The sequence below is a fragment of the Erpetoichthys calabaricus genome, chromosome 13, assembly GCF_900747795.2.
Source record: "Erpetoichthys calabaricus chromosome 13, fErpCal1.3, whole genome shotgun sequence".
NCBI classification, from domain to species: Eukaryota; Metazoa; Chordata; class Cladistia; order Polypteriformes; family Polypteridae; genus Erpetoichthys; species Erpetoichthys calabaricus.
Genome location: NC_041406.2, coordinates 2,011,718 through 2,036,468, shown reverse-complemented (window position 1 = coordinate 2,036,468; position 24,751 = coordinate 2,011,718). Strand labels below are relative to the sequence as shown.

Below are 24,751 nucleotides of genomic sequence, written 5' to 3'. Positions count from 1 at the left end.
CAAATAAAATTAGCACAACAAATCCTAATTATGATGTCTGTGGCACAAATTGTCACAGCCAGGGCTGACTCATCTGTATAGGTAGACAATCTGTATAGGCTAGACAATTTCCCAGAGTGGGACATTAAGAAAGGCTGCCACATGTTCTATTTACAGATTCCTATGGGAAGCCGATCCTTCTTTCTGCAGCATGGACCCCTTCCAAATGTATCGCTTTATTTATTTAGACTATTAGGCAACCCAAGTTGATAGCAGAACACAACATTCTGTCAGACTCTTTCAAATCCTGTCCAATGGATTAGGAATTTGTCAGTCCCTGTTTAAGGAACCCGCCCCTAAATCTCTGGCTCTGGTACCATTTCTGATCAATGGGGTGAAAGACTGTGAAAGGGAAAAGGACATGCAGGTAAAATTAACGATTCTGAATACAAAAAGAGGTAATTGTTGAAAGAATGGACACTCCAAAAGCATAAAGGCTAGTTCTTAAAGTCTACACTCTCAGACTCTAATACTAAGGATGATAATCTGCCACCGTCCAGTCATCAAGTCACTGATTCCACTGGAAACTTTGCAGTGTTTACAAGCAGCAGTAGTATAGAGGGTTTTGCTCCAGAGCACAGCAGTAACGACAACATCTTGTCCACGACAGAGCCTGACCAGCAGCTAACTTTACAAAGTGAGCAATTTTGAATAATCCCGGCATTATAATGACGCAGAACTGGCTTAATGGACTGGAAATAATATCCATAGTGCACAGAACATTAACTGGCACTGAATGTTGAAAGAGAAGTAGCAATTAAGACCTTTCCATCCATGAAAGTTTGGCATGTATACTTCTGAAAGCTATGCTTAATAAATCAAATAATATGCAATAATGCATTTTAGTTAGTTGTTTTAGTAAGCTGCTAGTCTGATGTGTGCAGTTTCTTTCTGTGTAGATGTTCAGTTTGTACCTGTTGACTTGAGAGAGACAGTGCAGTAGATTTGCATCATCAATATGTGTATATCAAACTGGCTCAAGATGGCCAGCGAGTGTGAACCTACAGTGCATTTAATGAGCTTTGAGAGTGGAAGTGCCATATTGCCACAGTAACATATTGACTTTTGTGTTATTACCTATTTGGTTTTAGATCAGAAATTCAAAATGGCAAGACAAATGTATTTTGTCTGTAGCGGCAAAATGGCTTGCACTGACCCTGGCCACAGCAAGATACTGAGAAGAGAAACTGAATAGAAATTGGCAATAATCTGAGAGTCAGGAGATGGTCTTCAGCATGGATTTAAATGTTGAGACCAATGGGAAATCCCATAACACAAGCGAGCACAGTTTTAGGGCCTGTTCTCCCACTTTTATTTTTATTTATCTTTAGCTTTATATTAAAGATCAAGTAATAGATATAACCAGAGGCTGAATACCCTGAAATAAACAAACAAACAAACAAACAAACAAAAAGGAAATGGAGCCCCCACACTTTAACAGACCCACTCTGTCACTCCAAGACACTCTCATCCATTCACGCCCTCATATACACACACGTTAAGGCAATACTAATCTGTCAAAGATCAGCAATCATCAAGGACATGTTCCACTGAATTACTTCTGGTATTCTTTTCATTCCAAATGGGTAAGCTCAATTATTTATGTATCTTTTTTCTCACAAAGGTCCACAGTGGTTGCATCCAAACATATTACTTTTACTGATTAGTACTGTTGATCAGCGAATTTCACCAAAATATTATTTGCAGCAAATTTGCTGCATTTGCATTCACTCTTGTTCATCAAATTATATACTGATAATTCAGCTGGCTTAGGAATTGCACCCCATAATGCTTTGCGAGGCCAGTGCGACATCTCCCGGATATGAAACCGTCAAGATTGAGAGTGAAAACAAACCTTGAAGGAGCCTGACGTGACTCCCCAAAGAGAGGAGACTCTATGAAATAATTACAAAGAAAGATTTATTACTACATAGATAGACGTTTCTATCTTTTTGATAGGATAAAAAGTGCAAAGCATCAGCACAGACAGTTTAGAGAGCCATCAGCACGACTTCAGAAAAGTAGAACGAGCCAGCGGTTTCAATCATGACACGCCACTTTGAATTTTCTGCCTTTTAAAAGACCTACATATTTTCTGACTTTTGACTACGATTTCGGCATTTCTGCTTTGTTTTGATGAAGTTTATCATTGCACACTTCTGGCTGCATTCTTTCTTCTTTGAACTCACTGAGGCACGGTGGTTGGAACTGCTGCCACATAGCCTAGGTCACCTTTTTGGCCACAATAATCAGTCCAGTATAGTTGGCAGATGTTTCCCTAGTCCTTAGAGACACTTTAAAGTCGACTGCACCATTATAATCCTGTCAAATCTAGTTCATGTAGTCCTTCCCCATTGACTTTAATGCAGTTCGCCAAGTTTGGCAAATATCGCAAACATTTCTATGATTTCATGGACCTCATGGCGAAGCGAACTTAGCAATGTTCGCTGATTGCACCTGATTAGCCATCATTCACATTGCATGTTTTCTGTCAAACAAGTTATTTAGCAAAAATGTCTCAGATAGATAGATAGATAAATACTTTATTAATCCCAAGGGAAAATTCACATACTCCAGCAGCAGCATACTGATAAAGAACAATATTAAATTAAAGAGTGATAACAATGCAGGTATAACAGACAATAACTTTGTATAATGTTAACGTTTACCCCCCCCGGGTGGAATTGAAGAGTCTCATAGTGTAGTGGAGGAACGATCTCCTTAGTCTGTTAGTGGAGCAGGACGGTGACAGCAGTCTGTCGCTGAAGCTGCTCCTCTGTCTGGAGATGATCCTGTTTAGTGGATGCAGTGGATTCTCCATGATTGACAGGAGTCTGCTCAGCGCCTGTCGCTCTGCCACGTATGTCAAACTGTCCAGCTCCGTGCCTACAATAGAGCCTGCCTTCCTCACCAGTTTGTCCAGGCGTGAGGCGTCCCTCTTCTTTATGCTGCCTCCCCAGCACACCACCGCATAGAAGAGGGCGCTCACCACAACCGTCTAATAGAACACCTGCAGCATCTTATTGCAGATGTTGAAGGACGCCAGCCTTCTAAGGAAGTATAGTCGTCTCTGTCCTCTCTTGCACAGAGCATCAGTATTGGCAGTCCAGTCCAATTTATCATCCAGCTGCACTCCCAGGTATTTATAGGTCTGCACCCTCTGCACTCAGTCACCTCTGATGATCACGGGGTCCATGAGGGGCCTGGTCCTCCTAAAATCCACCACCAGCTCCTTGGTTTTGCTGGTGTTCATGTGTAGGTGGTTTGAGTCACACCATTTAACAAAGTCCTTGATTAGGTTCCTATACTCCTCCTGCCCACTCCTGATGCAGCCCACGATAGCAGTGTCGTCAGTGAACTTTTGCACGTGTCAGGACTCCGAGCTGTATTGGAAGTCCGATGTATATAGGAGGAACAGGACCAGAGAAAGTACAGTCCCAGTGGCGCTCCTGTGTTGCTGACCACAATGTCAGACCTGCAGTTCCCAAGACGCACATATTGAGGTCTGTCTGTAAGATAGTCCACGATCCATGCCACCAGGTATGAATCTACTCCCATCTCTGTCAGCTTGTCCGTAAGGAGCAGAGGCTGGATGGTGTTGAAGGCGCTAGAGAAGTCTAGAAGCATAATTCTTACTGCACCACTACCTCTGACCAAGTGGGAGAGTGATCGGTGTAACATGTAGATGATGGCATCCTCTGCTCCCACCTTCTCCTGGTATGCGAACTGCAGAGGGTCAAGGGCATGGCGGACCTGTGGCCTCAGGTGGTGAAGCAACAGCCGCTGTGTCAACATGTCTTAAGAATACAAGTGATACTGAGAATCGACATTTCAGTGACAAATGGGCTGATAATTCTGTCTTTATAATGCTAATCTGTCTGATATGCAATGAAATAGTTGATATAGCAAAAGAGTCCAATGTGAGGCACCACTATTTCAGAAGCATGGCATTTTCAATGAGTCTTACTGCTGTAGTCTGACACCTGGCACAGGAAAATCAAGGTCTTGAAAGCAAACGTGATCATAATAGGAACAAACTCTGTCATTTATTACAAGTGCTTTCCTCCAAGCTCCATGGGTATGGGCTAAGCACAATAAAGCCATCATGAAAAACATGCATTATCAGCATTTTATTGGATTTGCTCTTGATAAATTAATAGATAAGGTTATTAAATATGTGAAACGGGAACCCGTGTCAGCTGCACATGCTACAGTCAGGTGATAGACTGTCTCAGTCAGGCTTATCGTATACAGTATCTCCATTGACTGATCCACAAACAACACAGATATGGCACAGCTGGGTGTTTATGTGTGGTATTCAGAGAGAGAGAGGGCAGGTATATGCAGTTGCAAGTACTGATGGCCCATTTTGCTATAAGTTGTGCTTTGATTTTTTTATAATCAAAGTGGCAAACACGGAGTGACTATTTAATTATCTTCTTGTGTGCTCTGAAATGGATGCGTTGGACGTGAAGTGAATTATTTAATTTTATTATGAATTCCCTCCCAAGACTTGCATGCCTTGTTAAGATGAATCGAGCTTCTTCCCCTTTCATGCTTTCCACATGAGTGAATCTTTTGCATCATTTTCTGGTGTTCCTGTAACAATATTGAAGCTGTGACTCCTGGAAACATCATTCACCCATAGCCAATCAGGGCCTGACATCAGAAAGTAGGCAGTACATGAAAAAATTTAGAAACACAAACACCCGGAAAATTCTCTGTGCTTGAATGATTAAAAAAATACCCTTTCATTTTGTAAACTGTTATAATAATTGTTTTTTTTAGTCCACTTTTAAAGTTGTGCACTAACCCCTCATGAATGATGTCAGAGGCTAGCTTGAAAGCTGATTGGCTAAAGCTGTTGAAGGAGCAATAGAAACCCAGTGATATCATCCCCCTGCATGTACCTTTATTGTATAGATGCCTGATATTTGTATATTCTACATAATTATAATCTTCTTCTTATTTCGGCTGCTCTCGTTAAGGGTTGCCACAACGGATCTAATGTAACTGAAAAAAATAAATGTGTTTGAGGGTGACTTGGGGTGCCAGTGAATGATCCTGGTTTTATAGGAGGGTTTTAAAAGCTTTAAGTATTTGCAACTCAAGTTTTCATAACAGTTTTAATCGTGCCCCCCTAAATTTTTTTTGAAACCCTAATAAAATTTATTCCTATATTTTTTGCTGCCCATACACCACTACAAGTTTAAAATTTCCCTACGAATAGTGAAATTACACCACATATGCATAATTCGGGGTGCGCCCCACAGGTTGAGAACCACTGTGATGCCAGTGTAAGGATGTAGATTAAGAACTGGAATTACACAATCATACTTCCTAATTCTAGTAATGAGTGGCATTTTTATTAACTTTAAGCAGCTAATAAAATGACTTGAGAAGCCTGTTTAAAAACTCATTACAGGACACAGTTCTACTAGCAATAAATGCATGAATTATTTTCTCTGTGTCATGCGTACTAAGAAAGTTTTCAATTTTCCTGTATTTGAAACTGAAAAAAACAGGTAGTATCGTGTGTGAGATAAAAAGGTAAGACGTCATCTTTAACGTGGGTGTAAGTTGCCTGCTGATTGAGTAAAGCTACCATTTAGGCCTGCCAGGTAAAAAGTAAGAGGACCTTTTCTGTGTCATCCCCACCAATTAACAATATTTTTGATTCTCCACTTATTGAGACAAGTTGCAGCGGTCCGGTGCCGCTACAATTCACACCGTCAAAGAGATTTATTTATTTTTTTGGTGGAGATTCCAGGGACGCTCCCAGCCGTGGACCGACCCACACACACTCACAAGCAGAGACAAAAAACAACAGGTGATTAAACAATTAAAGAATGTATTAAACACTAACAAATGAATAAGAATTATACACTAAATAATCCCACCCCAGTCCCTTTATGGCAATGTGCAATAATAAACACGAAAACAAACCATAACAATCTACACTCACTATAAAGTCCATGGAAAACGGCAATGGATGAAATGCAAAGATGGAGGTAGATAGTCCAGAGATCATCACATTGAATGGGAATGTAAAGATAGACCTACCAGTATTTCCTGATCAAATGAAGATGGATGAATAATGGGATCAGGAGCGCTCCTTTTTTCACAGGATGACAACAAATCCTTGGATATTCCTCATGAGCAGGAAGACACCAGACAGAACATAGCCAAAAACAAGAGATGATCCAGGACAAAACAAGAATCAACAGGTATCAAAATGGAAGGCAGACAGACTGGCAACTCCAGACATGAAACACAAAAGATTTTTCTCTTTTTGGTATCAGTGGCCCACTTTTAAATGTTGCGCTGGCCTCCTTGTACCCCCAACAGCCCCTGTTCCCTCAGAAGATGACCAATAACAGCCACTGCAGGGACTGCTGGGAGTTGAAGTTTCAGGCCCCAGTAGCACCGCTACAAAGTTACGTCTTTTAACACGTTGACCCATCTTAATTTTCTTTTAATACTGTCTGCTGTACACTTTCACATTGAACAGAAGGCAGCAATGGGGAGGGTCCAAGGGAACCAGAACTGGAAGTGACGTCATCATGGGAGAATTCTTTCGTCTGGCCTGCAGGGTTACCCAGAGTGGAAGCATTAGAAGGCAGCGCCAACCCCTGCTCAGGCTGACAATTACAGTTTAACAAGCCCTTGTCTCCCATGTGCACATGTATGACAAAATATATTTGTTGTTTATTTTCCTGTATATCATTAAGAATTTTTAATTGTATCGTGTGAATAAATTGTTGTAATGTCCTTGTTAAAAAGCACAAAACATCAAAATGAAAAAAAGTACATTTTGTCAGTATCAATTTTGTTGGAATTACTAGGTGTTAACCTTAATTTTTTGCTTTTTATAGATTTAAGCTCATAGTATTATTCCACTGCTTGTAAAGTGCAGAATTTTTTTGTCACTTGATTACATTTACAGAGTGAGATAAACAAAGCAGACGTGTAAAATAGTAAAGAGAAGGCTAGAACACTCAGGAGAGAACAATGCTGCAGGAGTTCTACACATGCAGTGTTTATGAAAAGCAGAAACAAGTCAGACTGCTTGAGGGAACTCCAACATGTTGTCATTTGTAGTTCTGCCAGAGAGGCCTTCAAGCTGGCTAAAGCTTGTGCAAGTGTCATGGCTTGTGGCCAGATCAAGACACCGCTACCCTGAATTCATTGTTTGAATGTGGATACACATTTGCTTGCTTTTATTGCATTTTTATGGTTGATTATCAGCAATGCTGCAGTGGCATAACAGACTGAATTCAAGCGTGCGTGTGCATTTTGTCACAGATAGAGAAATAGATGATACTTAATGTGTCCCATAGAAACTCAAGAAATATTATACAAGCAACAGCAGCCATCAAACACACACAAAAATTACAAAAAAAGACAAAAATGTCTGACTTGGTAAAGGAATTGAGAAGAAAGACAGAAGAGAGGAGGCTCAGTAACCGGTCAGAATGATTGTCAAGCCTTCACTTTGGAGAAAATGACAAACAGCAGTGCAATATGAACAGCTACTTGGGAGCCAGAATAAAGAAGTGACACTTCAGTCTAAGACCAATGGAGTGTCCTTTACGCACACACCCAGGTCAGTCCACAGTTAATGAGCCTGCCCACCCACGGTAGATTTAGTTATGCTTGGGACTTCTGTAAGACCACTGCATTTAGATTGTAATGCCTACCCTGATATGTAAATATTAACTACTAAATATTTAAGTATTAGCTTCAGCGCAAGCTCAGGAAAGCCATGGTGGTTGCAGCTTTTTTCTCTAACCAGTCTTCATATTAGAAGGAAACATAGCTTTTACAGAAGCTCAAGACATATTATAATACAGTTGTGGCCAAACTTTTTGTGAATGGCACAAGTGTTGGTTTTCACAAAGTTTGCTGCTTCAGTGTTTTCTGATCTTTTTGTCAGATGTTTCTATGGTATACTGAACCCTAATTACAAGCAGTTCATAAGTTTCAAAGGCTTTTATTGACAATTACATTAAGTTTATGCAAAGAGTCAATACTTGCAGTGTTGGACCTTTTTTTTTAATACCTCTGCAATTTTCTCTTGTACACTGTCATTTTGGACCCTAAATTTCAATGTTTTGTTCCCCGAGCCAGTTAGTTGTCACTTTTGCCTTATGGCCTGGTGCTCCATCATGCTGGAAGAAGTTGGGAGAAGTTGCTCTGGGAGGATGTTCAAGAGGCGGATGGACAAACAAAACCCCACAAATTCTAAGCATTGATTATGCAAGAATGGGCTGCCATCACTCAGGATTTGGTCCATAAGTTGATTGACAGCATGCCAGGGTGAATAGCAGAGGTCTTGAAAAAGAAAGAAGGGCCAACACTGCAAATGTTAACTCTTTGCATAAACTTATTGTAATTGCCAATAAAAGCCTTTGAAACTTATGAAATACTTGTAATTCTACTTCAGTATACCATAGAAACATCTGACAAAAAAGATCTAAAAACACTGAAGCAGCAAACTTTGTGAAAACCAACACTTGTGTCATTCTCAAAACTTTTGCCCTCGACCTATTGTACGACCGACAACAATCCCCCTGAAACGTACACAAGAATTGCAAAAAAGAAAACTTTAAGACCCATTAAGGTATTATAAGGGTGTGTTGCCGTTGGTATGAAGGAGCCCCAGCCATGTTTCTTGACACAATTATGCTGAGTAATTCGTTGGCTGAAAGTCCTCCATACCAGTGTGTCACCGAGAAGATGTAGTGTATTGTTCATTATGGTTTTACCCTCATTCTCTCTTCCATCACTACCTCCAGCAGGTCCAGTGAACATACCATAACTAAGGTAGCCTTCTTGATCAGCTTGTTGATTCACTGGGCCACTCCTGAAGTCATATTACATCTTACAGAAGGTGTCAAGGGTGTCACTACACACATTAAAGGAATTCTGTCTCTTAACAAAAGAGTCTTCTCTGCTGTTTCTTATATTGATCTACTGTGTTACCAGACCAGTCCGACCTGTCATTTATGTCGGACCCTCAAGTATTTGTAATAGTGCACCACCTCCATATCCACTCCCTGAATAGTATCTGGGTGGCAAGGCTCTTTGGTACAACTAAAGTCAAAGGGCAGTTCCTTGGATTTACTGATGTTGAGTTGTAGACAGTTCTCAAAGTTCTCACCCTGACTAACATACTCCATGTCACCCCCTCGTCCAAGTTCTAGCCCAAGGTGTACAGAGAGGACATAAAAGGAGACCGAACTGTTCCTTGTGGTGCCCCTATGGTCCTTGGGCTTCACAAACTGCTAGTGTGTTGCGCCATACATGCAATTGAAAGGTAAACTGGTCCCATGTTTTGGCAAAACAAAAGAATTTGACTTGAATTATATTGTCATATAAAATCAAGTTAAGCACCTTGATTTTATAAGCAATGATTTAAAAAAATTACTTTTTTTATATTAAAGACACATGAGTGCAGTTTTTCATTCTGTTAATATCTGCTTTTTCCCAGAAGAAGCACGTTGTCAGTGCCTTGATATTTGAATTTTGCGGCCTTTGTGTTTGACCCATCAATGCCTTGAAGAATGTGTTATGTGTCATACTGGGAGATGCCAGTGCCCATGGTTGGGGCAGGAGGGTTAGAAATGCTGCCACATAGGGTAAGGGTTACCAGGTAGATTGGTGGTGTGTCAAACTCCAGGCCTGGAGGGCCACAGTGGCTGCAGGTTTTCATTCTGACCCTTTTCCTAATCAGTGACCAGTTTTCACTGCTAATTAACTTCTTTTCCCTTCATTTTAATAGCCCTGTTTTTAAGGACTCAGTCTTCTGAATTTATTCATTTCTTCGTTAAATGGCAGCCAAACAGAAATGAGATGTGAAACGAGCCAACAGATGACCAGCTAAACTGAGATTTCAAACTCCAACCAATTTCACTCCAACCAATCTCTTAATGAGGAGCGGATTCTTGCTGTTAATTAAACTCGTTATTTAATTCCATGGCTTGTTGCTGCTCTCATTCTGACACAGCAGACATTTCCAAAACTGTTGATTTTTCTGTTTTTTCTAAGAACATCGTTAAAATGTTTTGGTGACCTGAGAGTTCGACCTTACCGAGACCTTCACCTTTATTTTCAGAAATTGTGTGATTGGCACAGCTGGGCATGTGGCAGCTTGTTTTATGTCTCATTATTGTTTGGCTGCTAATTAAAGAAAAAGAGACAACTAAGGGGCCTGATTCATGTTAATTAAAACTAAGGCAAAAGAAGTTAATTAGCAGCAAAAACTGGTCACTAATGAAGAAGATGGTTAGAATGAAAACCTGCAGCCGCTGCGGCCCTCCAGGACTGGAGTTTGACACCCGTGATCTAAACTAAAAAAATGCCATTCACCTCATTTGAGGAGCACCAGAACCGTTCACTGCAGAAACCCAGCGTTAAGGAACGAAGACTTTCAACACCTATGCAATGCATGAGGTAAAATGGTGAAGTCTGAGTCACGTCTGCACTGCGTGGCCTCTTTGCATCACTCGAGTCTGCTTAAAACAGGCTGCATGCAAAAAAAGTTTTTAGGTCATTTAAATTTTCTGAAGCGTAAAGTAATCTAAAAGCAATGAATATATTATTCAGAAAAAAACCTCTCCCAAATGAATAGGGCTGGCTGTTGAATGTATTAATATAACTGCACTGCCCTTCTTTGTACTGTCTCAGGATGCACTTTGAGTTGGCACAGATTCTCAGGTTTTTGTATTTTAAGCCGAAGTTAAATCCTTTCTTTCCTCTCTGTGTTATTTGTATGAAGCGGAGCAATTGGCATTGGCATTTTAATGGCTTGTACTCTGTATATCATAGCTAAGGACGTTCATCAAAGGATACTTAAAATTCTATTATGCTGGAATGTTCCAGAAGGGGGCCTAGTGGTTACTAGTCTGTTCAGTCTCCCAGACTTGATATACTTTATTAATTCTTTATTAATTCCCAAGGGGAAATTATCTATTCACATGAACTTTGGGGGTCAGAGCACAGGGTCAGCCGTTGCTCAACACCCCTGGAGCAATTTTCAGGTTAAGGGTCAAACGGAGTATGATCGCTTCTGGCAGTGTATCAAGATTTGAACCGGTAACCTTCCAGATAGCAGAGCAGGTCCATAGCCACAGAGCCTCCACTCTACCGTAGTTGTAGGGGTCTGTTGTGAGTGATGCCACAGACCTTAGATGATTTCAATGCACTTTAAATCTTGGTGGCCCTGCCCTGTGAGTTTGTGTAGCTGGGCTGCTGTTGAGCAGCAACACTTAATGTTGACTGGGGTAGATCTAGCAGAACAGAAGTTTTACATGCTGACATATTGCACTAGTGGTCTCCTGTGACGGTTCTGCTTTTAAAGTCGCTGAGCTCTTCAGTGTTTGTCAGTGGAGAATACAGTACAAGGCGCTCTGCTGATTTTTGGCACTTGTTAACAATGTGTGCAGCTGAAACACCTGAACTCAGTCATTTGAAGGGGAGTCCGCATACTTTTGGACATGTAATAATAATAATAATTCATTATTCATCAGTGTGCTGGGGAGGCAGTATTAAGAAGAAAGATGCCTCACGCCTGGACAAACTGGTGAGGAAGGCAGGCTCTATTGTTGGCATGGAGCTGGACAGTTTAACATCTGTGGCAGAGCGATGGGCGCTGAGCAGACTCCTGTCAATCATGGAGAGTCCACTGCATCCACTAAACAGTGTCATCTCCAGACAGAGGAGCAGCTTCAGCGACAGACTGCTGTCAGTGTCCTGCTCCACTGACAGACTGAGGAGATCGTTCCTCCCCCAAACTATGCGACTCTTCAATTCCACCTGGGGGGGTAAACGTTAACATTATACAAAGATATTGTCTGTTATACCTGCATTATTATCAATCTTTAATGTTGTTTTTTGTATCAGTAAGGTGCTGCTGGAGTATGTGAATTTCCCCTTGGGATTAATAAAGTATCTATCTTATCTATCTTATCTATCTTTCCTATCTATCTATCTATCTATCTATCTATCTATCTATCTATCTATCTATCTATCTATCTATCTATCTATCTATCTATCTATCTATTATATAGTGCCTATCTATCTATCTATCTATCTATCTATCTATCTATCTATCTATCTATCTATCTATCTATCTATCTATCTATCTATCTATCTATCTATCTATCTACTCAAAGAGCGAGCTAACCAGGAAGCGAACCCACAATCTTCCACAGTCTCAGTGTACTTTTCTTTAGTCATATTATTGTGTGGTATGTTTAATGTACAGTACACCCCCAAAATTCATGGGGGTTACGTTCCTAGAGCACCCGCGAATTGTGAAAAACCACAACTTTTGGATGTGGTTAAAAAATGCCTTTTAAATGCCTATTTTTATAGTTTCAAACCTAAATACATTATGCCCCCAAAGCACTTTAATTTCATTGCAAACTCAGCTTAATACATTACCTAAAAAATTACCTTAATACATTACCTAAAAACAGTGTAAAGGTAAACCTGCCTACTACTGCACTGCTATGTCTCCCGCGGTGCTAGAACGTAAAATATCGACGTTACCACTATACGTACTATAATTCATGCAAGTGCGTTTTCTTTGGTATGTGCTGTCGTTTTTTTTGTTATAAGTAGAGTAAATACATACATAATAATTTCATTTAATTAAAATATAGTAAAATGTGCGGGTACTCACCCATGATGAATGAAATTGATGATGAAGTAGCTGTGCAGTACGATGCAGATGATTTACAACTCCTCGGGTGGCACCTCTTCTTCAGGCGCTTCAGGAGGAGTCATACTGTATCTTTGGACGGGTCTTCTTTTAGTGGGGTTTTGTGCTGGCTTTTCTTTATAGGTTTCAGGAACATTGTGATAGGAAGTTGCTACATTGTCTCCTGTAGCAAACTGCTGGTACAATTTCCGTGCTTTCTCACGGATGATGTTACCATCCAAGGGGATGTTCTTCCAGCAGTCGGTGATCCACAGTGCCAAAGCAGATTCCATCCTGACGATATTTTTATTCCTTACGGTCATTACCTTTTTGGCACTATCACAGAAACGTACAGATATGTTACTCCAGATCACTGCTTTGTTCTTCTTTATGTAGCGTGTGGTGCTTTCATTAATGCCATAGTGGCACGCTACTGCAGCATAACTTTTTAGTTCCCGGAGCAAATCCAGTAGTTCAACCTTCTCCTGGAGTGTTTTAAACTTCTTCTGGTGCTTAGGCTCAGTTCCAGAAGCCTTAGAAGGTACAGAGCAATTCGATCACATCGTGTGTGTTTAAAAATAACAAAACAATAACAAAATGGAAAACATGAGGACACTCAGCTGGAGACGCGTCACAAAGCAGCAGTCAATCATCAGCAAGGAGAAACAAATAACGCTCTCGGATTGGCTATTTTCACCATCCCAAACCGCGTTTCCCTCAGCAGTTGTTTCCTGTTCTCTCTACAGCACAGTATTGCCACGAAAAAAAGGCATAAAAAATTGCGGAGGATAATTTGCGCTTTCCGGTAACAATTAATAGTTCTAAGAAAAAATCCGTGAATGACTGAGTCCGCGAACCCTGAACCGCAACTTCACGGGGGTCTACTATATATTTCTGTTGCACGGTGAGCTCACATTGGCAGGACTTGAACCAGCCACCTTTGGGTTTAAGGACTTTTTTCTTGGTCACTGCAATAAAGGGTCTTAATAGAAAAGCTATGAAGTGTGAAAGATGATTATTTTGGGTAAAAGGTCATTTTTCTGTTTTTTCCAATACGTTAATTCACAATGCCATAATTCAGTTTATTTAAATACCATACCGTAAACAGTAGGGATGCACCGATACCGAAACGGGTATCTGGTATCGGCCTCGATACCACATTTTCTAAAGTACTCGTACTCGTTAAAAGTCCCCCGATACCGGGGACCGATACCACGGTCTGAGAAATGTCTATGTTTGAGCGGCGTGTAAGGGGTTAATCACAGGCGCCGAGTGCCCGCCCCCAGGCCCCGGCTGCAGCTCAGAGCGGGGAGAAGGCAAGGTGAGACATGTCAGCCCTGTGGAACTATTTCAAAGTGAATGAAGACGACAAAACAAAGGCAGACTGCAAATTGTGCTCAGCGAAATTGTCCAGAGGAGGCTCAAAAGGTAGCGCATTTAACACAAGTAATTTAATCAAGCACCTAAAATCCCAACACGACAACGAGTACAAAGAGTTTACCCACGCTTCTAAACCAACACAACCCACGCTGCAGCAAACTCTTGCAAGACGAGAGAAAATGTCCAGAGACAATCCATGTGCTGTGAAAATAACACAGGCAATTATCGAGTACATTGCATTGAGTGACCAGCCACTCTCGGAGGTAGAAAATGTGGGATTCCTGCGTCTCCTCCATGTTCTGGAGCCCAGATATGATATCCCAAGCCGCCGCTACATGACTGACACAGAGCTGCCTAAACTACACGACTCCGTGAAAAAACATATCCACAGCCTACTGCAAGCCTCCTCTGCGTTTAGTTTCACCACGGATATTTGGACAAGCAGTGTTAGCCCCGTGTCGCTAATTAGCCTAACCTCCCAGTGGATAGACGAGAGTTTCTTGTTTTTTTTTGTTAAATTATATGACTAAAGCTGTTACCTGTAAATTTAAATCATGTTTTTATTAAGTACTCGGTATCGGCAAGTACTCTGTATCGGCGAGTACTTGCATTTCAGTACTCGTACTCGTACTCGTTTTCCAAAAAAGTGGTATCGGTGCATCCCTAGTAAACAGTATAATCTGTTTTTGAATGTTGATTTATTAAATGTTACAAGAATTAGAAATTTACACATCTGTGATTTTTTTTTTTCTTTCATCTTAAAAGAGACTACTGTATATAAACTCTTAAAAAAGTGCATCTGACCAACGGTGCAGTTTTTTAGGTGAGGTGATAAATAACCTTTCTTAGTGCTTGTTGGTTAGCTACCGTTTTCAGCTGCGCCTTTAGTTGTGCTGTTGTGGTGATTGATCATAATTATGATTGACCAAACAATTTTGATACTTTTAAATTAAAAAAAAACTGTATTAATCATTGAAATAACTGTTAGAATAAAGGCTTATAGTTTTCTTATGTATGTCACTTATGCAGTTATTTTGTTCATCATAATCAAAGGCCGTGATTTGCTCTTACACCCACCTTATACACTTAAGGTGCACATAGCGTATGAAAATGCTTGGCGATATCTGCCAGAGCTAATCCATCTGCACTCGACGTCTGAAAACAGGGACACCAACCATTCAACATGGAGTGAAATTCAATCTCAGGGTTACATTCACTGTCACCAAACTAATTAAGAATTTGCAGTCAAACTCAATATGTGTATCCTTTGACCGTGGGTGAAAATGTAAAGTTTCTTGTAAATTGTATTTGAAGCACATGAAAATTCCTCAGAGATGGAGGCCATGCCATCATCTGAACCCAGGCAGCAACAACTGGACATTAACCTCTGTGCATTCTAGAAGCAGAGCAGCCACAATACTTAATCTGAGTTAGTTAGATAAGGGTTAATCGGGGACTGTCACTCTGTGTGCTTTTGGGTTTTTTTGTAAGTCATTTTTTGATCTTCTGCAGGGCATGAGGCACTGATTTAGCCAAAACTCTGTGCAGTTTTACATTGCATAGGTTGGCTGCACTGCTTCTGGTGGTCTGGTGGTGGAGTCACAAGTACAAGTGCCACCCATTTGAGCTGCTTATATTTTTTTTTTTCTTCCCCTGCAGGATTCAAGTGCCCAGTCTGTTCCAAGTTCGTCTCTTCTGATGAAGTGGACTTACACCTCGTAATGTGCTTGACAAAGCCAAGAATAACATACAATGGTGAGATTTTATTCTTACTAGTTTATCACTTGCATTTCCTTTTGTATTATTTAAGAACAAATTGTGACAAGAACAAGCCATTCAGTCCAGCCAGCTTGTCCATCATATTCGCTAAGATTGTCAAAAATAACATTGGTCTTTCTCATTACAGGGTCTGAAACTCGAAAATAGACCTTTTGTGTATTCAAATCTAACATTTCAATACTTTACATTTGCTTACATTAAATTTCCTCAGTCACAATTCTGCCCAAGGTGAGGTACTTGTGCTCTCATATCCCACATGATGTCCCACGACATTCTTCTATAGAAAGTTTTATTATAATTTTGTTTTAGTAATGATACTCAAAAAAAAAAAAAAAAGGATTTCATTGCAAAATTCATTTCACCAATATGCTAGAAAGGCAAAGAACTTACTTTAAGAGTCAAGTAGATGATTTGTGCGAGCCCATTTTGAGCTTTTGCCGAAGTATACAAGTCTGTCTGCTACAATCAGCATACAATACAAGAAACATACCATGGCTCCTTCTGGGACGCTGCATTTTCACAACCCCAGACTCTATTTAGCCTCGCTGCCTGTTTGCTTTAAGTGATAAATCAGTGTGTCACTTTTCCAATAGTAGTGCATGTAGACATGCTAGACTGGAAAATATGAGATCTAACACATTAGAGATAACACAACTCATTTTAAAGACATTATTAAGGTAATAAATCAGAAAATGTTCAGTTCAGTATATTTATTACTGTATTGCATGTCTACCAGGCTCTAAGCAATGTGCAAACACAAAGGCGTTATATAACAGGTGAAATTACAGATTATGCCATTATTCCTTGCGGTACAATGAAAAGCATTTGTTACTTGTCTCTCTAGTGCAGAACCATGCAGCATCAATAAAGTACAAATTCATAACTACATAAATAAATATGTAACTGTTACAAAACAAAAATACAGTACACTGAGCAAATGTCTTAGGTAGTTTTACAAAAATTGTCATAGATGATCATTTGATATTTTTTGGAGAAGTGTGTCAACAGAAAAGAGCTTTTTTTATTTGAGTTCCAAATATTACTTTTGCTAAAAGTGAATCAATACAGTAAGATGTATGAATTTCCTTAAAGAAAGAGGCTTGCATAGGATCCAATGCAATTTAAAAACCAACCACAATGCTTGATGAAGGTGTTCATGTGTAGGTTGAACCAAGTTGATGAACTGAAACAGAAGCAGCTGTATAGAGGGAATAAAACTAGACAAGAGACCACCATACTAAATAAGTGAGGTTTGGGTAGATGTGGCAGTTTAACCTGCATAACTTACACCACAGCAAAAGTGAGCATATCGACAAGATATCTGCCACGTGCAAAAGTTTGCTGACGACACTGCTATCGTGGGCTGCATCAGGAGTGGGCAGGAGGAGGAGTATAGAAACCTCATCAAGGACTTTGTTAAATGGTGCGACTTAAACCACCTACACCTGAACACCAGCAAAACCAAGGAACTGGTGGTGGATTTTAGGAGACCCAGGCCCCTCATGGACCCCGTGATCATCAGAGGTGACTGTGTGCAGAGGGTGCAGACCTATAAATACCTAGGAGTGCAGCTGGACGATAAATTAGACTGGACTGCCAATACTGATTCTCTGTGTAAGAAAGGACAGAGCCGCCTGTACTTCCTTAGAAGACTGGCATCCTTCAACATCTGCAGTAAGATGCTGCAGATGTTCTATCAGATGGTTGTGGCGAGTGCCCTCTTCTACGCAGTGGTGTGCTGGGGAGGCAGCATTAAGAAGAAGGATGCCTCACGCCTGGACAAACTGGTGAGGAAGGCAGGCTCTATTGTTGGCATAGAGCTGGACGGTCTGACATCCGTAGCAGAGCAACGGGCACTCAGCAGGCTCCTATCAATTATGGAGAATCCACTACATCCATTAAACAGTGTCATCTCCAGACAGAGGAGCAGTTTCAGTGACAGACTGCTGTCACTGTCCTGCTCCACTGACAGACTGAGAAGATCATTCCTCCCCCAAACTATGCGACTCTTCAATTCCACCAGAGGGGGTAAACGTTGAACATTATTCAAGTTATTATCTGTTTTTTTATCTGCATTTTTTATTACTCTATCTATCTATCTATCTATCTATCTATCTATCTATCTATCTATCTATCTATCTATCTATCTATCTATCTATCTATCTATCTATCTATCTATCTATCTATCTATCTATCTATCTATCTATCTATCTATCTATCTATCTATGACACAAGGTGCCCATCTTGCATCATCAACATCTCACCCAAGCAGACGGGTGTTTTTTAGATGTGTCATCCAAGCTTTTCTCTTGAAGTACAAACGGGCAAGGTTGAGGACCAGAAACACTATGGCTGGTCATGGAAACTGAGTGCAGCAAATGAGAAATACATCAAGGTTACATCCCTTCAAAACCAACATGTGCCCAGCACCACTGTCAATGCAGAAATGGAAAGGGAAACTGGGATCTTGTGGTACACCCATGTACAGTCTGGAGAAGTCTTATCAGAAGTGCTTCAACCGAACAATTACTCCATGTAGGTGGAAATCAAGCCAAATGACTCAACTATACAAGAAAATACAAGAACTGGGGATCAGAAAAATGGCAGCAGGCGCACTAAACTGTTACGTCAAAATCTGGAAAGTTGTGGCTATAACAGAAAGAAGTTTGTCCATCAAAGGGCTAGAGAATGATAGATGGATGAATGTCTGCAGGCAACAGTGAAGCATGTTGGAGGATCCCCGCAGGTTTTGGGCTGCATTTCCACAAAGTGAGTTGGTGATTTGATGAAAACCGATGACCACCCCACTGCTGAGGCATTCTCTTAATCATCATGTAATAAAAATCAGGGTGCTGTCTGATCAGTCCCAACTTCATTTTTAAGTATAACAATGAGCACAAACACATGGCCAAAAGTCACAAAATGAGGAGCAGGGAATCCTGCAACCGATGGTGTGATCCCACCGAGAGCTGATCTCAACATCATCAAGCCAGTTTGGGATTACCAGTAAAACAGACAAAGTCTGCAGCAGACCTGGGGCAAGTTCTACAAGAGGTTTGGAAGAGCCAACCATATGAAGACCTTACGAATCTGCACAAGTGGATCTTATGAGAATTCCTGCTGTTTACTGCACTTTCTAGGAAGTTTATTGATTAAATTATGCCATGAAAAATTTTCATTAAATAGCATTCCCACTTTACAGCATTTTTTTCACAAGTGTCTTAAGACTTTTGCACAGTACTGTCTATCTATCTATCTATCTATCTATCTATCTATCTATCTATCTATCTATCTATCTATCTATCTATCTATCTATCTATCTATCTATCTATCTATCTATCTATCTATCTGTTATATAGTGCCTTTCATCTATCCATCTATCTGTTACATAGTGCTTATCTATCTATCTCAGATATCAGTCACAGAGCATTGTACAAAGTATTGACATTTTACATAAACATAATATCATAATAAAACTATTTAAAAACTGACTGCACCACTAAAAACAAACCAACAGTAAGCCACCAATAGACATAACAACTCAACTTAAATTACTCCACCAAATTAAATGCTTGCCTAAAGAGATGAGTTCTTAACTGCTTTTTAAAAAGTCTGATAGAAATCTCTGCATGCAAAGCAGGAGGAAAACTGTATTCTTGGTTCAACAGACTGAAAAGCTCGATCACCGATTAACAAATATCAGATACAGACATTCCGTATGCATCAGACCGTATGTGTTTTAGGCAACTTTGCACAGTACTTCCATAGCACCGTCAGATGGGTCACTTTTTCATATTAACAGCTAAATATATTTAAAATTCATTATCTCAATGCTATTAAGGCTTTATTATTATCTTCCCAAGACCTGAGATACCAGAATTGATTATTGTACAGCTATACTACATGTGCTATAATAATATACAAGCAAATATTTATCATTCACCTAGAATAAATACCTTAATGACTCTTCATGTCAAAGGGCCTTTTAAGAGCCGGTCTTAGCTTTTCTGATGGTATGGTGGTAACATCTAGCTAATGCAAAGGTGTATGTGTCTGGTAAAATTAGCTTTATTTAACCCAAGCACACTACTTCCTGTGCTGCTAGAAATAATTCAGTGTTTTAAGTGAAACTGAAGTGAGCAGAGTGAAGAGATTTTAATACATTACAGGGGTGGGCTTTTTTTTCAGGCTTGTTTGCTGTTTAATGGTGTGTGCCTGGTGTTCATTATCATTAAGGTAAAATGCTGAGAAGGTTCTGGCCAGTGAATCAAAATCATTTAACACAGTTCTGTTCAATGAAGAAGGTGGAATATGAAACAACCCTTTACCCTTGTTTGAATATTTTGGGTTTGTGTGAGTTTGACATTCCTGCCTGCATGTTTTGTGGAGTTGGAGATTTTTGGCCATTCATCTATACCTGTAAAGAGGCCTTTGAAGAATAGATATAGTGAATTCAGAAAGTATTCAGACTGTTCAGGAAGACCTTTATCACATTTTAATATGCTGCATCTTTATGCAAAGATTCTTTTAATGTTTTACCTCATCAAGCAACACTGAATACCCCCAGGATGACAAAGCAAAAACAGGATTTTATTAGAATTAAAAATTGAAATATCCCGTTAATGCAAGTCTTCAGACCTTTTGGTGTGATGCTTGAAATTTTACTCGGGTGCATCCTATTGTTTTGCTCAGCATTGAGATGTTTGGAGTTCACCCGTGGTCAATTCAGTTGTCTGAACATGAGTAGGAAAGAAACGCACAGGTTTTGTTATATTCAACTCTTAAACCTCCTGGCCTTCTTGTTTACCCCTTGCTTAGCCTTTTGTCTTTATCTCTTTGCCCATCAAGCCATTGACATTAGTTGCCAGTATACTGAATGCTGGTGTTTTTTTAAGCCTGCACCCAGTAGCCCTTCTGGGTTAGCTTTTGCAAGCGTTTTCCAGGTTACCCAGCCAGCACTCAAGGATCTGTTGGTATACCTGAGGAACTCCCTCTAGCAGCACCAGACTTTCCTGTAGAATCCCCATACCAGAGAGTTTGTCCCCTCCACTATTACTGCATGATTAATAACCCACCAGTGTCCTCTAGTGGCCTGGGGGACATTAGCAAGGGTAACAAACATGATTATTCCCTGTCCTATCTTCAGAAGTAAGGCAAAGAGACCAGCGAGAGCAAAGCCAGTGGAGAATTTGGAAAGCTGGAAACATGAAAAGGGAGAAGAGAAGGGAAAAGAGTGACTAGTTTGATTCCAGGGCTACAGAGGATAAGTTATAAGGAAAGATGAACAAAGCTGAGCCTTTTCATTTTAAGCAAAAGGATGTTAAGAGGAGACATGATTGAAATGTTTAAAATTATCAAGGGAATTAGTCCAGTGGATCGAGACTGTGACTGTAAAATTAGTTCATCAAGAACACAGGGTCCCAGTTGGAAACCTGTTAAGGGTAAATTTAAAACAAACATTAGGTTTGTCTTCACACAGAAAACCACAGGCACATGGGATGATAAGTGACCAAGTAGTATGGTGGACAAGAGGACTTTAGGGACCTTCAAAGCTTGACTTGATATTATTTTGGAAGAATTAGGTGGATAGAACTGGCAAGCTTTGTTGGGCTGAATGGCCTGTTCTTGTCTAGATTGTTCTAATGTTCTAAAGAGGTATTTGTATTGCATAACTAACACCAGAAAACAACAGAAACAAGATCTGTGTAGTTAAAGATGGGGTGTTAACAGTGGAGGTGGAGGACGTACTTCTGGCAACTAAAGAGAATAGGGGACAAGCTGAAATCATTTGGAAGGTAGAAGGACCAGTGATGCAGATACCTAATGCCCATGTGTATTTTTAATAATGTGATGTGTATTTTTAATCTTTGTAAAATGAAGACAAGTTAAGCAATAGGACCCTCAATATACATGCTTTGACGAGAAGAAGGACTGACTGCTGGAATTGATTAAATTGCTATGAGATTTGAGGGAAATGAAGTGAAAAGATGACTAGAGAAACAGGAAACTGTTTTTAGATGTTCTAGATTGTGTGGTTAATGGAACATATTCAGAAAGTCATAGAATAATGGAATACTAAATGATACATAAAGAGAACTTGTGAGTGCAGATGGTCAACAATATGGGTTTACTAAATGTAAAGACATGGTGCAATATATTGTGCATCGACTTCAGGAAAGAGCTTAAAGGGAACTGAAAAGCTGTGTGATACATTTATAGATCTGCGCAAGGCCTATAATAGCTTCAAATGATGTAATGTTTTGCTATCTGAAGAAGAGGAAAATTCCAGAAAAACTAGTAGAACTGGCATATATGTGTGTGATCAGTAACAACAATGAGTACTGCATATAGAGGCCCAAATATTTCATGTGCCAGTAGGGTGGGGTTTGGCTCTTGGCCTTTTCCTTTCTGACGCTGTGGTAGATGTTCTTAGTGAGGGTACCAGGGGTATTGCTCTATTGTGTGGTAACTGGAGCTCACTAGATCTGTTATTAGTTGACTTACTTCCACGTCTGTCATAATGAGAACTAAAACTTGCTCCTTCCAAGAAATTTTTCTCATATCTTTGTTTGGTTCTATAATTAATTAATTAGAATTGCAAATGTGTTCTTTTGTTTTGCTATGGTGGCATTTTGGACTGTTGTCATCTACACACAATCGTGCGTTGGTAGAGGACATTTCCCGGAAGCCGCACTGTTCTGATATCCCTGTTAGTATTTAAACCTTCTGGTTCAGAAGATCACCCAAATTTCTAACTCAAAGATCTTTCTATATTTTGCTTTGTTACTTGAATGTCTGTTTACGACCTTGTACTCCTTTGACTTATAATAAATATTATTCTTGTTTTGGCTTTGCTGTTTCTCTTTTTGGTTACTGACTTGTGCCTGTTTTCCGGACTATGTGCTCTCTTTGTCCTTTTCCTGGTTCTTTTTCTTGCCAGCAGTATACCTACACAACCTGCCACTCCAGTGCTTAGAGATTAGGACTCGTTCACATAGACTGGGGCAGACCAGACAGGTGACCCCAAGAAAATGGAGCCAAGTGTCATTTGCCTTACTGTCACTTACCAACAGAGTGTTACTCCTCCTGCCCGTGCTTCTCACTGTTGGATGTGTCCCTTCTCACCCATCTAACTCTGTGGAAGGTGCCCTTTATTTATTTTATTACGTCAGTCACCCAAGATGGCATGACAAATTATAGGAGTTTAATGCAAAGCCTTATTTATTAAGACATGAAAGAGTAGTAAAAATAAACGAATAATAGAAAATCTGTGTTTAAATCTCTGATAAAAACATCCTTGTCTCAAAGTCAGAAAGCTTCAGACTGATCAAATAAAACAAGCTGGAAAATGTACTCAGGGTGTAGCGGTCCTGTGTCGCTGAGATTCACACTGTCGAAGAGACGGTGATTTATTTATTTTTTTTAGTGGAGATTCTAGGGACTCACCCAGCCTTGGCCCGACCCTCACGCACTCACAAACAGAGACAAAAAGCCACCAGAAATACAACCACTAATAAAGAATTTATTAACAATAATACATGAAAACAACAATCTCACCCCAGTTCCCCTGGAGATTATACATTAAATACAACAAATCACAAACAAAAACCACACACAGTAAAGTCCAAGAAAAAACGGCAGCAGTTGTAATGTAAAGATGAAGGTAAATAGTCCAGAGATCCGCACGTTGAAGGGGAATGTAAAGATAGTCCTACCGGTAGTTCCTGAATTAGTGAAGACGGGTGGACGGGTTCAGAAGCGCTCCTTTCTTCACAAGATGGCCATAAATCCACATACAGTCCTCACATAACAGGCAGATAGCAGATAATCCAGACCCCAACCAAGAAATGATCCCGGACAAAAATGAGAAAGCACATGTTCTTGTGTCGGAGCCTTACAAGGGGTCCGTTTAGTAGCTTCAAACTGCAACTGTTCGAAGTGTGCAGCTCCCCTTCTTTGTTGTTTGCTGTGGTTTATAGACCTCCTGTAATTAATGATATCTTCATTTCTGAATTCTGATTTTCTGGCTGATATCACCCTCTCCCATGACAAAGTATTTATTGTTGGTGATTTTAACATTCACATTTGTTGTCAATTGAAACCTTTGGTTAATGACTTTTTATCACTATTGGACTTATTTGATTTTATCCAGCATATTAATACACCAACTCACTCTCTCGGTCACACCCTTGATCTCATTCTTACACGTGATATTTCAGTTAATAATATTGATTTATGTGATTTTTCTTTTACTGATCACTTTTCTATAATGATGGATTTGAATATTACTGTTGATGTTCCTACTACTAGTTGTGCTCCACGCTGTTCTCGCTTTTTAAATTCTTCTATCCGATTTTAAAACCATATTCTCTAGTCTTGATGTACATGTTCAATATGATGGCATCGATGATTCTGTTTTAGAATTTAATTCTTGTAAAACGGTTTTAGACTCCATTGCTCCGCTCAAGATACTCTGTAATAAGGGAAGACCTGCTCCCTGGCTAAATGAAACTACACGACCGCTACGTCACACCTGTCGGACTGATTGTTTCTAAACAGATTTTTAGGACTTCTCTATTCAACTTCCAGGTTGCAGTTAAGAAAGCTAAACATGATTTCTTCACTGATTTAGTATCCCGTCATTCTAAGAATCCTAGGGTCTTATTTAATTCAATTAATGCGGCCATTCACCCTCATTTTGTGACGGGATTAAATAGCACTGTTCTTTCAGGTGAGCAGTTTCTTTCATTCTTTGTCAGTAAAATTGATACAATCCACTGTGGTATTGTTCCAACTGGCTATGAACTTCCTACTGTTAATCATGGCATTGTCTTGGAATCTTTTGAT

The 24,751-nt window shown here is 39.9% G+C and overlaps 1 protein-coding gene across 2 annotated transcripts in view; it reads left to right on the top strand.

The window, feature by feature from the left end:
- LOC114663926 (E3 ubiquitin-protein ligase znrf2-like) overlaps window positions 1-24,751 on the top strand; it is a 197,439-nt gene that overhangs the window by 107,069 nt on the left and 65,619 nt on the right. For both annotated transcript variants that reach the window (XM_028817878.2, XM_051935683.1), the window contains exon 2: window positions 15,785-15,880. In XM_028817878.2, coding sequence (XP_028673711.1) covers window positions 15,785-15,880 — 96 coding nt within the window. The remainder of the gene's footprint in view (window positions 1-15,784; window positions 15,881-24,751) is intronic.